At 38.3% G+C, this 18102-nt stretch overlaps 1 protein-coding gene across 1 annotated transcript in view; it reads left to right on the top strand.

Annotated features, from left to right (window-relative positions):
• The first annotated feature begins 1804 nt into the window (after positions 1–1804).
• Positions 1805–18102, top strand: part of LOC122792834 (interleukin-17A-like) — an 86280-nt gene continuing 69982 nt past the window's right edge. The window contains exon 1 of the mRNA XM_044060394.1: positions 1805–1846. Within this exon, the coding sequence (XP_043916329.1) occupies positions 1805–1846 (42 nt within the window). The remainder of the gene's footprint in view (positions 1847–18102) is intronic.

Below are 18102 nucleotides of genomic sequence, written 5' to 3'. Positions count from 1 at the left end.
GAAACCTGCAGTAGGTTATGCAAGGGACCAGTAATGGCATGGACATTATTTCTTTAATTTTCTTCATAAACTGCAGAGGTCTGCACATACGGTCACTATAGCTTTTGTGAAGGGCTGTAGACAGTATATTTGTTATTTCTTTAGTTTCCTCACAAACCACAAATGTTTACATTGTAGGTCACTAAGCTTGTATTGGGACAGGGTGCAGTGGGGTCATTATTTCTTTTGCTTTTATCTCTGACCTTACAGGTGTGCAAAGAATGTCACTATAGCTTGTGTAGGAGCAGTGTACTGTGTGGGAGCAACAAGTTGGAATACAGTGCTGTGATTATTATTTTCTTCACTTTCCTCACAATCAAACATCAGACGTATACAGGTGAGCAAGGTCCTAAAACTCCACATCTGGTAGACCAGTCTGTGTTATCCACACTGCACGTTATATTTTCTGAAGTGCTGATCCAACTAGATTTCCTAAAACTGGATAGAATGAAGCAATAATCTCCATGGTGATTTTTGCAACAATGCTCCTCCCTTCATGAGGAATAACAAGCATATCTAATTAGAAAAGATCTTACGTATTTATACACTGATGGATGTGTCCTTATTTTAATAACTTAATAATTGTATTCCCCCCTTGTTATAAGTACTTTATTAGGAGGAAGGAGTCAGAAAGGCTGTAGCAGTTGTGTAGATGTTGTTTCCAGATTGGTGGTTCGAAATACACATTATTTGAATAGAAATGAGGGTAGACAACATGCTTTTGTTCTTTCTGATCCTCACCTTTCCAGATTACTAGTGAATTTATGGTGGGCTTAAAGCTTAAGATCTGAAAATTGCAAATGAAACTAAGGCTCTTATTGTTCACTTATCTATATATAAATAAGATGAAGAAACATTAGAAATAGAAAAAAAACATAAAAAAGTGGGTGATGCTCTCACAGAAGTTGCTTCCATGAGCAGATGGGCACCAACATTTGAGTTTCAACATTATTGGGTCAGTGGTTGGCTCGTCAGTGAATGTCACTAGTTATATATTCCAGCCATGCAACAACATAATTAGAGGGTATCCAACACACACACACACACACACACACACACACACACACACACACACACACACACACACACACACACACACACACACACACACACACACTTATACATATTCTTTTAATAACAAATGACCCTGTACTTAATGCCGGCAGTGTCAGTATTTTCATCTTTCTTTCATTCATTCTTTCTTTCTGTCTTTCATTTGTTCTCATGTTGTCCTTGCCTGTCACCATTCTGATGCATAGGGAAACAATTAAAGACTGCATTCTGGTGAAGCTGTATGACTTCTTAGATGCTCAGGGGCTCTTCTCTACAGCTTTGTACTGCTAATGACACTTTCGCTAACCTTATTATTTGAGGATAGGTACAGAGAGTGCTCTTAATATGTCTATGAAATAGTTGGCTGCTCAAAATACATCTTCCCAATTTTCTGCATTCAAATGCTTTGTTTAATAATGTAACAAATAAAGGACAAATAGTTGAACTGTGACCAATAAACTGAGTTAATAATCAGCTCCCAGAAGGAAAGAAGGAAGGAAGAAACAAGTAGGAACCTGGGAATCACAGAACATGGCAATAAAAATAGCTGGAGATAGTGCCACTTTACAGATGCTATAAATAGGTACATTTAGAGTGAGCTTTAAGATGAAGTGGGTACCACAAACGAAGGCAGTAAGTCCACTTCTGGTGCCAATCAGGAGCAGAAAAGCAGAAGAAAGAGATACTTTAGAAAAAGAAAACAACTAAAAGAATGGGAAAGCAACTGAATTCCAACTTCAGCGGTAATGTCCAGGTGAGTAGCAGTGCTCAGCTTCATGTCTAAAACATAGAAAAATGAAATATTACAAATATACTAAATTGTTCTGCATTCATCTACATCTTTTGACAGCAGGTTTGAAGGCGAGGATTGACCTGGGTGCTATTTTGCTTACGTTTTTCAGCAAATTTAAGCAGCTTATACCAGATTTATTTTACAAAAAGGTACCTCTAGTGCCATGCCTTACTTGTCAGAACTCATGCTGAGTGCATTACCTGCAACCTTCAGCAGAGCAGACAGAATATATTTCCATCATTTTACTTTTGCACACTGCAGATAAATAAAGAACAGAATAGCAACAATGGAAAAATAATGGCCTGCATAACAGCATTCAGCCATCAGCCCAGATTTAGAACTTTAAAATGTTCACCGAAGTGTGTCAGTTTACTTTGGTAACTAAGCAGTGTGAGTTAACCATAAACTAATGTAAAATGTGTGAGTATTTCAGTGGGCTTATGAAGCAGAGTGGATATTTTTATGCCTATAAGTAGGCAGATGCAGTTTTTTGAGTATTCTAAGCTTGATAGGGTAAGTCCAGATCTGTGGAACATCTACAAATGTGAAAATTATGTACTGTACTATTGCAAGTCCTTTATATTTTTAAGATTTCCTTCATCTGCAGACTAACATAATTACTCATATTTGCAAGTTATAGAGGTAGTAATCTGGTAGTTGGAGGCTTATTGTTTGGAAGTCCCTTCCACATTCCAGCAAAATGTTTTGCAGATTATTTGACAGGATATTCTTTATAGTCTGCATATGCAGTCTCAGGATAATGAATGTTCAGACACAGAAAAAAAAATGATATTGAAATGCATTCATAGATTGCACATTTGACATTCAGTACTAGCACCAGATCTGAAAAACAAAGAGAGAGAATGCCAAAAGGAAGATAGTAATACAGTTAAGTCACTCTTTAGTTGCACATTTTATTAAGGCAAACTATAGTACCTGAGGCCCATTTTCAGGCGTAACTTGTTCCATTACATTTTAAGTAAAATAGAATACTATTTAAAAACCACCCCTAATTTTTGGGCGTTTGTCTCCGCATTATTTTTCTCTTTGTCCAGAATTCTCAAAAAAAAATTTGAGAGGTATGAAACTGAGGCAAGTGATGATACACAGAAGTCAAATCTACAAATCTGGGTTTGCAGCACTCAATACATACTGTGATTGTCTGATCTGTATTTTAAATGTTGGCAAGGAAACACTACTGGAACAATAGCTATGCCTACAAATGCCTTGGTACAAACAGCAGTTCTTCAGGGCAGGCTTGAGCTAACTGTAGTTTAATCATCATGAAATTGATGGCAGAAAATGAAACTACACCTTACAAAATTGCAGAGTAACTTCCATCATTGTTAAAGAACAAGATCTAAAACAGTATAGCCAGTTTGCGGTGGGGTTGGGCAGGCAGCTTCAGTTCAACAGTTTTCTTTTACTTTCTAGCAACATACTGTACTTTTGCCTAGATCCCTCATGTTTTCTAACACATTCTCTTATTTTTTTACCACAATAATATTCATAAATATATATAGAGCCTCTCATCATATTAATACAGTAATTGTCTTACTGAATATATATATTTTCCACATGCTTGGCCTCTTTACCTGCTAGAAGCATGCTCCTTTATGGTCACCTCCTTTAATTTCCTGAGCTTGTTTTTTTTCTTCACTAGATAGAGTTGGAAACATTGCTGGGGAGCAGGGATTCATTGTTAGGTCAGCGTAATACAATTTTAAAACTTTTGCTATTCTTGTAATAGGTGCCATCCATAATATTACAGAATAAGAGGAATTCAAGTGAAGGAAAGAGTTGAGCACCAGCATTTAGAGATACCTGAAATGTATCCCTCTCTGCCTCTTTACTGTTTTAAGTACTTCAGGTGATTGCAGCAACTGTTTTTGTTTCCTGTCTCATGCAGCTTGAGTATTAACAAATATTGCCTCAGCAAGGCCTGTACATACATAGGGCATACATTTCTTATCTGTGTTTTTACTGATGCAGCCTCCCTCTACTTTGGCTGCTTTCATGTTTAAGTATCCTTGAGCACCCAGTGTTACATCAGTGCAGTTTTACTGCTCTCCATTCTCCAGGGTTTGTCCTATCACTAGTTTACAGTGGTGTACCTTCACTTTCAGTTTCTGTCATTTAACATCCACAGCAAAACTCTGCCTCAGATCATTTGTTTACCTTTGCTGGGCTAAGTGTGAAGAAGCACTGGGTTTGAGAAGGCCCGGACTGATTGTCTCCCACATTAGTGGGAGGTGTGACTCGCTTTGCTTCCTCCCACCTCCAAATCCCCAGTCACCCCCAGAGCTACACATTTAATGACACTATAAATCTGTTAAAGACTCGGCTACATATCAGAATCATTTTCACACATTCATCCATCCATTTTTCTCTAGAAAAAACAAAAGTACAATTTCTAGATACTTTCGCCTATCAGTCACTCACATCTCACTGGTATCTCACAATAACCTCCAATAAATCCTACAAACAATACATTACATAACAATGATATACCCACATCGAATCTTTGTACTACTCCTCACCAAACTTCAACATGGAAATAACTATCAAACTTGCATCTCTCCAAAAGGCAAATCACTCACCTACCCACACCTCCATAAGCTACTCACAACGGCACCTTCCTTTTTCAGTTCATCACAAATATAACCAACAAATTCTTACAACCTCTTTAGCAAGAAATATGCAAAAACTAACCCAAAAATAAATTACCACCTCCTTATAAACAAATCCTAATCTAAATGGTATTTCCATCTCTATCACTCAGTCACTCATGTGAAACTCAGAGAAGATGCCCATCCAAACCCAGGCCTATTACTATGTCACAAACATCATCATTATCCTCCACAAGTGCAACACTTCTAGCTACAAAGAAATCTGTCAGAATACTACTTAATATTAATCTTAGAAGCATTTGCAATAAACTTCAAGAATTCCAAGCATGCCTAGCATTTTACAACCCTGATATAGCTGTAGTCATAGAAACCTGACTAAAACTTCACATAAAAGACAATGAAATACTACCTCCTGAGTTATAACATATTCAGACCTATCAGTACAAACAAATTAGGTAGAGGAATAGCAATTATATACAAAAATTCCTTAGAACTTAGCCTTTACCAACATTTAACAATGTTGAATACCTCATAGCACATCTCAGACTTAACAGAAAAGCCATCTACATCACCAGGCTTTAAATCCCATCAGGACAAAATAGTAACATAGCAGAGCACCTTCTACACTGGCTATGTAAAAATATACCTCACAAATCTGTAATAATGGGTGACCGTAACATAAACCGGGACCCTAGATCCACAAATACCTCATCAATGTATCTATTTGGTTTCTCACAAATAATGAAAGATACAACCAGGATACATAAACGCAGAAACAAAGAATCCATCTTAAACTGAATTATTATATACAAACCAAATAACATAAAGTCCTCTAGTTACCTTGGTGACAGTATCAGTGATCATCTACCAACTTATTCGGTCAGAAACCATCCCAACATATGAAAACAGGTAGCCTACAAATGGGTGTGAAATATAAAATACTGATTCAAGCAACATCATGTACATAATCAAACTCTACAACTGGAATACCCTAAAGACCCTGCCACTAGATGGTGCTGTAACCCATTTCAATAATACTTTCCTAAACATCGTCAATAGTCGCATACCACTAAGAACTAACAAAGACAGGTCAAACCCTGCATCCTGGATAACAAAAGACACCAGTCAAATTCTTCTTCAAGGAGACAAAGCATGGAAAATATGATCCCAAACAAAACCCAATCCAACTGCCAATACTTTAAACACTTAAAAAAAGAAATTTTGCAAAAAAGTTAATAAACAATGACAAAACAAATCGTACTTCAACTACCTTCAGTCAACACACCAAAACAATCCTAAGCTATTTTGGTCCTCAATAAACAAACTACTACACTCTGGCCAAACAACTACTCCCACACCAATAACAACTCAAACAATATAGCCACTCAGTTCAGTTCTCACTTTATAAAATGAGTACTCTCTCTTACTAAACAAAGTTCTCCCACCACCCCAGCCTCATCTAATAACAATACTATATCCTTCTCTTTCTGACCAGTCCCAACTAACAACATAAAAATACCTACAAAAACTAAAACCAACAAACTTAGCAGCAGACAAACTACCTTCAATGTACCTAAAGCTTGCTTCTGAAACTCTAGCCTTTCCTGTTTCTATACTAATTAACTAATCCATAACAAAACATCATGTCTCAGTCATCTGGAAGAAATCTTTCATAATTCCAGTCCACAAAGGTGGAAATTCAACTATATATCTATAACCGGCTATAACTCTATACAAATATAGACCCAAAACTATACTACCACCGCCATCAAAAATATTAGAAAATGTATCCACTTCCAGCTCCTCAAATATCTAACCCAACACAGTCTTTTCTCCATAACACAGCTTCTGCCCCAGTCATAGCACAATTACTGCTCAGATTAGCTTTACCAATGCTATCAACCAGAATAGAAATAATGCCAACCACACATCAGCACTCTTTTTGGATCTGTCAAAGGCCTTTGACAGTTTCCTATCAAACATTTCTCTGTGAACTCTCCTCCCTAGGTGTAAATAAAATCATCTCTCACCTGGTTTCATAGCTATTTCACAAAAGGACAACGATCGGTAAAATGGAAACAAGAATTCTCTCTTTTCCTTCCTATCACAGTTAGCATCCCAAGAGGACCAGTACTGAGCTCTCTTCTGTTAAATATATTTGTAAAGAAACTATATACCGCCACAAAAAAAAAAAGGCAAATGCAGTTTTGTACGCCGATGATGCTACCCTCATTTGTTCTGCCACAGCACTACAACTCCTCTAGGAACACACACACATCTGTCATATCCTGGTTGTGTACTGCAGACCTACTTCTAAATGCAAAAAAGATTAAACTCATGCTCTTTTTACAAAAACAGTTTAATATTCAAAAACACAATTTCCATACTGTCTCATCTGACAATACAAAAATTGAAACCATGACAGAAAACAAATTACCTGGAGTACTCCTAGATGACACAGATATGCCCAACATATTCTCCAAACTATCAAAAATACACATAAAACTAGGCTCCTTGTATAGAGCAAATTGATATCTTGCATTATCCACAAAAAAAAAAATCAGTAACAGCAACCTGCCTACTCCGATCTGTATTACATGTATCACCAATCTTCATTAATCTCAACAATACCCTCAAGTCCAAATTTGATGCATGCTATAATAAAATAAAAAGATTTGCCACATATTCATCTCATACAATCCACCACTGCATAGCCCTAAAGGACTTAAATTGGACAAGACTCCGAAATCAGATAACTTACTCTCAACTCACCACTACCAACAAACTTATCTAAAAGTCAGATATTTGCCACTATCTAAAAGCATATTACTACTATACAGCAATAGCAACACCACTCTCCAATAACAAATCTCTCTGAGCTGTAACTAACTCAAAAACTATGCGAGAAACTCATTCTATTCTCAGTGTTTCTCAAAACTGTGGAATGCCATCTCACTAGAGTTAAAGATTACAGAAAACAACAAATGTTTTAAAAGTCTGCTAAAACAGCATCTGCAAGGTACTTGGCTCTGCTCTTGCTCTACATTCAGATAATTTCTAATCCTGAAGAAAATACAAGCTGCAGTACCTCTAACAAAATGACAGCTTCTCTGTATTAAATTCTCATGTGGTGATTATTACACTTTCCATTCTATCTACTACTGTAAACATTAAACTCGTTATATTTCTTAACTACCATCTCCTACTTGTTCTCCTTCATCATACCACTCCTTACTAATTTCAACCCAAATGTCAATCTTTGTCTCCCTTTCTTTTTTTTGTTTGTATTTCTGTTGGCTACATCCTTATACAAATGCATAGGTAAGCTCTGATTTTCTCTTTTTCCTATAGTCACAAATCGTGTGATACAAGGTTATCATTAATCACCTCTTGCATCTAATTATGCATGCAAAAATGTATATGTAACCAAGATAAAAATATTACATACTGTATATTACATACTGTATATTTCCTATGTATGTGAATATTGGGGGTGTAGGACTAATGCTCGACGACACGCTTCCACGAATCGGAAATGGCCGAGCACAGTCATGTGAAAGTGTTTTTTCACTGAAAAAAGCACTTTTGCGAAACTACTGGAAAAAAAAAAAAAAAAAAAAAAAAACAAGAAAAAATGTCTGTTGCTGAGATCGTGGCACAGTGGGGATAAGGGAATATTCCCTTTTCCCCACTGTAGTGTAATCTCGGAGTGAGAATATAAAAGTAGGGGGCTGTGGGGGGGCTTGCTCCCCTGCATAAATATGATTACTTATTGTTTTTTTTTTTTTTTTTTTTTTTAATGTTGTTAGGTGCTTTTTTTTTTACTTGAGTTTTGCGAAAGTGCTTTTTCAACTCTGCCGTTTCCGATTCATGGAAATGTGTCTTCAAGCATTGGTCCTAGATACAAATATTGGAGCTTTTCTCCCCGGGGCCTCTGCTGAAAACAAGGTATCTATTCCAGTCAACAAAGATAAATAAATAAGAAATAAATAGCTTGGGAATGGAAGTATTTGAGGTATGGGTGAACACTGATGTGTCTTATCCTGAATTTATGAATTTTTGCACCAAAATGCCATCAGGGTGAAAAGTAAGAATTATTGGAATGTTTTGAAAAAGTAAAATAGTAAAGAAAGGTAAAAGATCGCAACATGAATTTGGCTGAAGTTGGAGATCAGTGACACTTAAAATGAGTAACAGATGACATCCAGAACTGAGGTGTTCATGCTGGAATGGATATCCCCATATCATTAGACAGTCTATGTACAGGTACGTCAAGGAAAGGCCTGCCCGTTAGAAGCTAACACTACTCTGATCAATAGTTTGTGATGGCAAATGAATACAAGATGATAAATAATACAGAAAATGGGCACAGAGGCTCAGCATGTAGGATTTTTTGTGTAAATGTGAAACCCAACTAGTGCTTTCAACTCAACAGCTGGGAGCAGCATACAAAGTGTATGGACAGGCAGCGGTTATATATATTCTGCTTTAGGACCTAAGCACTATGCCAAATAAAACCACATATACAGGTCAAGGTACAGATTAAAAAACATTATAATATGAACATACTATCAAACATGTGCATACTTGCATAGCACCGTTTCTAGTTACAGTAGCAGCATTCACTATAAAAACATTCATATAATATAAAAAGCAAATCATACAGTATTGTACCGTACACATATCATTCGCCACAAAATATTTATACTATAACTGTGCTTTTTAGTCATCGGTGCCATTGAGGTGTGTATGAACTGGCAAAGTGAATTATGCAACATCATATCTTAGTTAATTAAGGACATGTGAATAACCCTCGAACAGTAGGTCCTGTTTGCATAAGCAATGCCTGTTCCAGTAAATCTCCATTAGTGCACTCAGCCAATCAAACAAAACTGACATTAGAGTTTTTAACTTACACTGGGGCTGTGTGACTTTGCAGCAGGCTTTAATAGCTGAGTGGATGAAGATGATGAAACACCTGCTTGGAGAGCATGAAAGGCTTCCCCCATGGTCACTCCTTTGATCTTGTTTGATCTATCAGTTGTACTCAACAAGGTTTCACTTCAACTAGGGTTACCACCTGTCTCACTTTGAGAGACAGTCCCTCTTTGGACAGTTGTGTCCTGAAAAAAAATTGCAAAAATGGCAAATGTCCTGAGATTTTAGGACAAAATTATTTCCAATATTTTATGTAATAGTTGCATAAAACAGTTTTTCTGTATCTGAAACGCCTAACTGTTATACAAAACAGAATAAGCAACTAAAATGCTACAAGAATAAGCTTTTATTTAGGCAAAAAAGTGAAGTTTTGTCCTTTGTACTGGCTGTGGGTATGTTTTGGCCTGCAAAATCTGACGTTCGTACCAAAAATGTCCCACTTTGGGCATTTGAAAAGGTGGCAACCCTAACTTCAACTGGCATAGTTACATAAACAGCATTTCCAAACAATGCTAGGCAGTGCGATTCAGTAATAAAGTAGTATAGTGAATGCAAAAGCTGTTCAACATGCAAACAGTTATGAGCGATGACCCATTAACAAGTTGTGTCATGAGACAGGAGTTTGATTCCCTGAAATTCCATTTTCTGCTATGTTACTCTAAAAAAGTCACTTAACCAGTCATTGCTCCTGTGCTGAGTCTCAAAAAGACCTATGAGGATCTGTGTTTTACCCCAGTTAAAAAATGCATGCAAACAAACAAATAAATAAAATGAGAGGTACTCATACCTCTCAACCTCTTAGCACAAGAAATCTGGGCACATCCAAACACAGCAGGGGGAGAAATTACCAGAAATAGGGACGCATTTTATATATTCTTCTTATAAACTTGGAAAGTTGCTAGAAAGGATATGAAATCTGAAATCGAAATGTCTGTCATTATTTAATGATTTCCTTCTTCAGTGATTTCCCAGAAAACCCCAAATTTTATGAATAACAGGCTAAAGTGTGAGTCAGAAATCTGGACATACTGCAAAAAATCTGGACAGTTGAGAGTTATGATGGTGATACACATATATAAATATTCTATTATTTAAGAAATAAAAAATGCATGGAAGTTATTTCTTCATACATCTTATACATTATTTATTTAGTTACTGCATTGTGTTTATCAGGATGGTCCAACTAGGCACTCAAGCCCATGTTCAGCACAGGCCCTGGGAGAAAAGCTCCAACATTCCAACTGAAATTTAATGTTCTATACATGAACAACTTTAAGTACATGACAGTAAGGTACTATGACATGATACAAAAAATAAGCAGAATCCAAGCCAAAAGTACTGGTAACCACCTACACAAGCCAGGTAAAATGAAGCAGGATATCCCAAAAAATGGTTCTTTATTGAGCCGAAGTCGAATGGTTTTATGACGAAAACGCACTTGTATGTGTTTAAGGCGTTTATGGTGTGCTTTTAGTGTCGTGGCTCAATAAAGAACCATTTTTTGGGATATCCTGCTTCGTTTTTCCTGGCTTGTGTAGGTGGTTACTATGACATGATAGCTACTCAGCTGTCCTTTTATTTGTCTAGCAGTGAGTAGCATTACTTTAATTTATCATTTGTATTTCCTCTGTAAATGTGCATGATATGGGGAAAAATAAATTCCCCATTTGTTAAACAAAAGGACAAATAAAAATAATGTTAAAACCACTTTAAAATGGGCCTCATAAAAACATTGCAGAAAATATATAAAATAGTAATATAATAACCTTGAAAGGATATCAGTCTGAAAGCAGTATTTTGTGAGAGCAAGAGGATTGCCTTCACTCCTTAAAGTCACCCCATTATTTAATATAATCATAACCAAAGTTGGCATTACACTAAATGAAAACTTTTTTTTTTTTTTCAAAAAATATCAAGTATCTGTCAGTCTCCTTTCCTTGCTACCTGTGCAAGAAGAAAGTGCCTTTGAAACTTCTTACTCTGAGGTCACATGAAGTTGGAGAGAATATATTTGGAAATCAGGGGTATGTAATTATGTCTGCTCAAAGTCGAGTACACAAACTAGCATTGAGATGTGAACAATTTTCATACAAGCAGCTGGAATAAGGCCAGCTAATGCAGAAACTTTGCCTTAAGGAGATCATTCAGTCATAAATCTTTGCTGGCTTTATAACTGCATTAAGGCATTTTTTTTAACTTTGCTACTGCAGAAACCCTGATAACAGAAACATGTTGCTCTTTGTAGATAACATTATCATATATCAATCGGGGGTTTATTTAACAATTATCTGTGATTTAATTCAACAGCAATATTAAGTAGTTATGCCAAGATGGAGTTCAAATTCAGTTTAGTTAAGACCAAATACTTTTCAAAACTTAGGGTCACAAAAGGCAAAAAGAAAATGGTTCCTCACTGGCCAATATGGAAAACAGTTTAAAGCTATACAAATCTCAGCTCCTTTAGACACCTTATTCAACCAAAGCCTGAGCACTGGCTTTATCCCAGCTGAATGGAGGACAGCCACTGTCATCCCTCTAGACAAAGGTGGAGCGTCCACTGACCCAGGCAATTATAGGCCCATCAGCCTAACTAGCCTGATCTGCAAGGCCATGGAACGCATTATCATAGACATTACAAACAAGGATATTGGCAACCTCCAAACACTTGACCCCACACAGTTTGGTTTTGTCAAATGGAGATCATGCCTGTTAAACATGGTCGACTTCTTTGAAACAGTCACCAAAGCCATGGACAAAGGGAACATGGTGCACACCACCTACCTTGACCTAGCCAAAGTCTTTGACACTATTCATGACTCAGGCATAATAGATAAACTCTCCCAGCTAGGCATCTGGTAACATACGGGTAGCTAACTGGCTCACTGATAGAATTGCACTCAGTCAAAGTAGAGGAAGCCACTTCTAGTAGTAGACCCGTAACGAGCAGTGTACCCCAAGGATTGGTCTTGGGGCCTGTACTGTTTGAGATATACTTTTCTGAGGTGCAAGCCAAAACCAGTGGTCTGTGGCTGACCAAGTTTGCAGATGACTGCAAGCTGGATGCTGTCTTAAATTCCCCTAGTGATGTGAACATCCTCCAAGAGGGCTTTACCCAAACTACTGACAAGTGCCAGAAGCATGGCCTCAAACTGAATGCCAAGAAATGCATCATTATCTCATTTGGGGAAAATGTTATTCTCACCAATTATCACATTAATAACAAAGTACTAAGCATGCAATCAGTCGTGAGGGACTTAGGCACCCAGTTTGATAGCAACCTGACTTTTGACCACCACGTTGCCTCCGTTGTATGGAAGGCTTTCTACATGGTCCACCTCATAAATAAGCATATTTCATCCAGGAACAAGGAGGTTATAACATCCCTGTACTCCTCCCTTATCAGACCCATTATGAAGTACAATGCCCCCTTCGGCATGTACCTTGCCAAGCACATGCAGCAGTTGGAAAGACCACAGAGGTTCCTGACCGGGAAAATCCAGAGTCTCAAACATCTATCCTATACAGATAGGCTAAAAGCCCTATCCCTCTACTCAGTCTCATACAGACTGCTCATAGGTGACCTGTATCTGACAATACAAGGCCATTTCAGAACCAGCCCAGAGAGAGTTGATGCATATCCTTAAGACAAACTCCACTCAAGCAACCCACACAGAAGGCCTTAAACTGGTCCGTGACATTAATAGAACTTGTTGGCAGGATAGATTTGTGTCCCAAAGACTCTCCTGTCTGTGGAATAGACTCCCTCTCCATGTCAAGCAGAGTACCTCTCTAGCCCTCTTTAAGAGGAACCTGGACGACTAGATGGGAAACAGAGAATATAACCCTGGGATCCCACCTGTGTCCCTGCTGGACAGGGGACACAGGTGCTGACTTTGAGGGAACATGGGCGAAATTCTTGGCTAGGTTTATATGGGCCTCTGGGCCAATAGCCTAGTAACATCCTATGAACCTATGTTCAGTGTGATCTTCAAAATACCCCTCCTGTCTCTATCTAATCTATCTTATTTACCCAAAGTTGCATGTAACCTTCAAATCTTCACCTATGGGTAGGAATCTGAAATGATTTACATGCAGTGTAGATTGTTATACCCTGTGTGGGTTATATCTAGTGGTATTCACAAACACCTTACACATTTTAAGTATTCACACAGTGGGTAAGTGGGTAGGGAAAGTAAATGTTGCTATATAAAAAAAGGGATCAGAGGCAGAAAACATGATACACATTTTATGCCTAGGTACACTGTCATAGTGCTGATTTGTGACATGGATTTACAACCAGAATACTTATCCCTAAATTAATTGCAACAGTACATTTTGGAACAATTGGGGAATTCTGAGACAAAGGCTCTTAGATAAAGCACTCTGCTTCACATAATAGCACAGAGTGACATTATATATTTATTAGTTTGGATGATATTTGTGGTGATAAAATATGTGCATGATTCAGACACACATATCACTTAAAAATGTATGCATTACACGATGGTCTAACAATAGCTACAAAGAGAGTAGCCACCCAAAAATGGCAGAGCTGATTGTGCAGGTTAGTTATGAGTGAAGGAAAAATGGGAAAGGAGTAACAAAAAAGGGCAGGTTTTAAATGCCGTGAATATGCCCACATATATGTTAAGAGTTATTGATAAGACTGCTAAGGGGCATTTCTGGCTCACTAGAGAAAGTGTATAATGGTTCTACTATGAAACATCAGTCTCCACAATGTCAAGAAGCTGAAACACTGAAAAATAATTGCCAAAACACAAAAGAACAAAAAAATAATAACTTTAAGCATTTTTGCAGAAGGCAAGCCCCCATGCAGACAGCAATGTGGGGGGAAGCCCAACCATGTACACCCGGTGAATTTATATATACCAGTTCCATGTGGTGCTGCGGTAGCGTTGTCGCCTCACAGTAAGATGTTGTCCTGTTCGATTCTCAGCTAAAGCGTCTTCTGTGTGGAGACATGCGTGAATGGGCATAGCTTTGTTGAAGGTTGTGCGTCAGGGCTGGCAACTCGGTACGTAAAAATCTACTGCCAATCATAAGCGGACCGGAGTTCCGCTGTGGCGACCCCTAACTGGGAAAAGATGAAAGATACAACAACAACAAGTTCCATGTTCACACCACTCAAAGGAGGAAGAAATCTCCCACAAGCAGAGAAGTTTTCACAACATGCATTTACATATCAGACTGACAATAATTTTTTATGGAAAATATCAATTGACTTCATGATCTCATGCCTTTTTATTTCTTCAGGCTCCTGACACTTGAGGAATTTCACCTCTGTCAGCTGTAGAGGAGCTGTTTTTAAGTTCCCTTTTGCCATAGAAATTTCTCCAGGATCATATTGGGTGAAGGGGATGGATACCCCATTAACAAGCTGTTAGGGTGCACAATCTGATCAACAATGCAGAACTGAAGTACTGTCAGTGCACTGTCAACATTCAGTGAGAATTACAACTTGGCATTCTGTTCATTTACCAGTCAAGGTTGTGTGGCTGCTAAAAATGAAATTAATGAATGATGTAATATAGTGAAAGACAAATGAAAAATAATATTTTGTCCTGCTCTTTAATTTAATTAATTTATTTATGTATTTATTTTTGCTCCTGAGCTTTAGTTTGTTGGGTGTACCAATATGGGGACTGCACAGGGTGCAAATCTAGTTAGTTAGTTCTCTATCTTGGCAGAGAGTTAAAGGACATTCCTGAATAAGGAATTTAGTACTATTGGACTTCATAGTATAGCTGACATAAGTCTAAAAGGGACATGCAACAGCACTAATGAACTGGCTTCTAATTAGAAATGCCTTCTGAGGTTTCCATACTTGCCAACATTTGTTAGCAGATTCTGTGTGTGTCTATATCTTATGTTTCCTGTTATCTGCCATCTTGTTTCCTGAAGTCCATGAATTATCTTCAAAGAATTGTAAAGATTTTCTAACTGTTAAGTTAGTAGGTAAAAGCAAACTTGATGAGTGCAGTAATCCTTCTCTATCCCAAACGATTGTTTCTGCTGCAATGGAGGATAATAATATATCATCCCCTATATTTAATTGCAAGGTATGGTATATCATACCTTGCATTGCATTTGGTACTGACCTTAAGTTCGGAACATTTACATGTGGTAAAGGCAATCTTTGTTTTTTTTTTTTTTTCATACTCCAACACCATAGCCATGAACAGACGGCGTACATACACACACACACACACACACACACACACACACACACACACACACACACACACACACACACACACACACACACACACAATATTATCAATGGGAGATTCAGAAAGAGCCCACCGCCTCTTTAAGGGCTGTGATAAAAATAAAGTGTTTCCATCAAGCAGTATTTTGTGATTCAGAGACACCTTAGCTGCTATGAAGAAATCCCTCATTATCATCTAATTTGTATGTCCTTGAAGCACTGTTAACTACCACAAGTGCAGGGCAGCACTTCCTGTGGTAGGTTAACAGTGGTGGGCACAACATCACGTTAACACAGTCACCCCTTCATTCACTCTTCCGCACACCGTAGACACATTGAAGCACACATATGCAAAAATACTTACACACACCCAAAACACCCAAGCCATCTGTGTCCATGTGTTGTCCGAACATCTTCCATATCTCCTTTTCCTGCTCTCGTCAGGCATGGATGATTTCAATCATAATGCCAGACATTAGAGTTTCACATTTCATATCCTTCAGTAAATCCATAGTAGTGCATAAGCTGTTAAACTATCAACTTTCAAAGTTTGTAGGAAGCATAATTAAAAATCATCCCTGATTTTTGTCCTGCCTTGCACTACACATCTGAGAGGAATGCCTACTGTTACCTGTCCAAATCTTTCATGTGACAATAACTGTTGCAGGCATGGTATAATATGCAAGATCCTCAATATATGTTAAAAAATACTGTACTAACTTATCAGTTAAGTTTCCTGTGGCAAAGGTACAGGGTTTAAATCCCCCTTTGTAGTTGTTTTTTTTTTTTAAACATGACATCCCTGTTGTTTAGTGGTGCTACAGAGGAGGGAGGGTACATGGTTGGAATCCCTTTTAGTGCCTGTAAGGCATCCCTGGTGTCTTGTAATTCCATGCACCACATTGTATTTTATTGTTTTTAATTAAGTGTCCTTAAGGCATGCTATATAGACTAACCCTGGTATTTAGTGTTTCCCCCTCATTCCCATTATGTGTAAGTGTCTATAATAGTATGAGAGGCAATTCCTGGTGTCTATTGTATCCCCCCAGTCCCGGTTATATGTAAATACTGTTTATGGCACAAAAGGTTATCCCTGGTGTCTACAGTATCCCCATTCCTGTTGTGTTGTTATGGCATGAGAGGCTATTTCTAGTGTAACCTCCATTCCCATTATGTTTAAGTGCTGATGTCTAGTGTTCTTCCTATCCACATAATGTGTACAAGCCATTACAATGTGAAGTTATCTCTGGTGTCTAGTGCTACCCTGTGACCAAGTTCTGTAAGGTTATCCCTAGTGTCTAGTGATCTCCCCAAACCAATGTTCAGGCTTTGCTATTTAGTCTTGGGGTATGTGGAAGCATGACAGCCACCCAAACCCTGGCCTCAACAGACACATGCACACATTCATTCCATATACAAACACACACCCACACACACATACACGTTCATTCCATACCCCCCCACACACACACACACATAGGCATACATGCACGGGCGCGTGCACAGACACACACACACACACACACACACACACACACACACACACACACACACACACACACACACGCACACAGCTCCTCCCTACCCAATCAAATTCACTCACCCATTAACCTGTGCATACACACACACCTTACCTAACCCCTCACTAACAACTCCCCCCATTGCTGCCTCCCAGGGTGACTCATGCTTACACATACATTCACACATGTAACCCCTTACATACACACACTCACACCAGACAGCAGGACTTACACTCTAATGTGCCATAATGGCACTAACAGTAGTATAAGGATTGATAGGAACCACTAGACCACCAGAACTGACTCTTTAAAGTGCAGTAATGGTGCCAACAGCATAACAAGGATGATGGGATACAGTAGACCACCAGGGCCAAAGACATATATGCTGTAATGGCATTAAGGTGGTGGGGGGAACCACAGGATGGTAGGGACAGGTACAGACACGGTGTGTGTGTGTGTGTGTGTGTGTGTGTGTGTGTGTGTGTGTGTGTGTGTGTGTGTGTGTGTGTGTGTGTGTGTGTGTGTGTGTGTGTGCATGTGTTTATGTGATTGTGTACATAGGTTTGACAGAATGACTGGAGGGAGGATTCCACTACCTACACAGTCAGCAGGGTACTACCTTGACATGCTGAAACATACAAATTATTAGCCAGTGCTAAGGTTTTACCTCATTGTGATTAGCATATTCCTGAATCACAAATGGGCACATCATGCTGGAAGGGCTTGCTCATGGTATGGCTCTTAATGAATTCCCGGGTTAATGATTAAAAAAAGTAGCATTTATGTAACAGAGTTGCATCCTATTAGCATGAAACTATTTCTGTTGTAAATATATGCATCAGCCATGTTCAAGCTACAGCTTTTAATGGTGTGTTCTTTCCTTGTGGGGAACAGCAAGGT

Source organism: Protopterus annectens, chromosome 2.part0 (assembly GCF_019279795.1).
Source record: "Protopterus annectens isolate FY-2018-M chromosome 2.part0, PAN1.0, whole genome shotgun sequence".
In the NCBI taxonomy this organism is placed as follows: domain Eukaryota; kingdom Metazoa; phylum Chordata; order Ceratodontiformes; family Protopteridae; genus Protopterus; species Protopterus annectens.
This window is presented reverse-complemented; position numbering and strand designations above follow the sequence as displayed.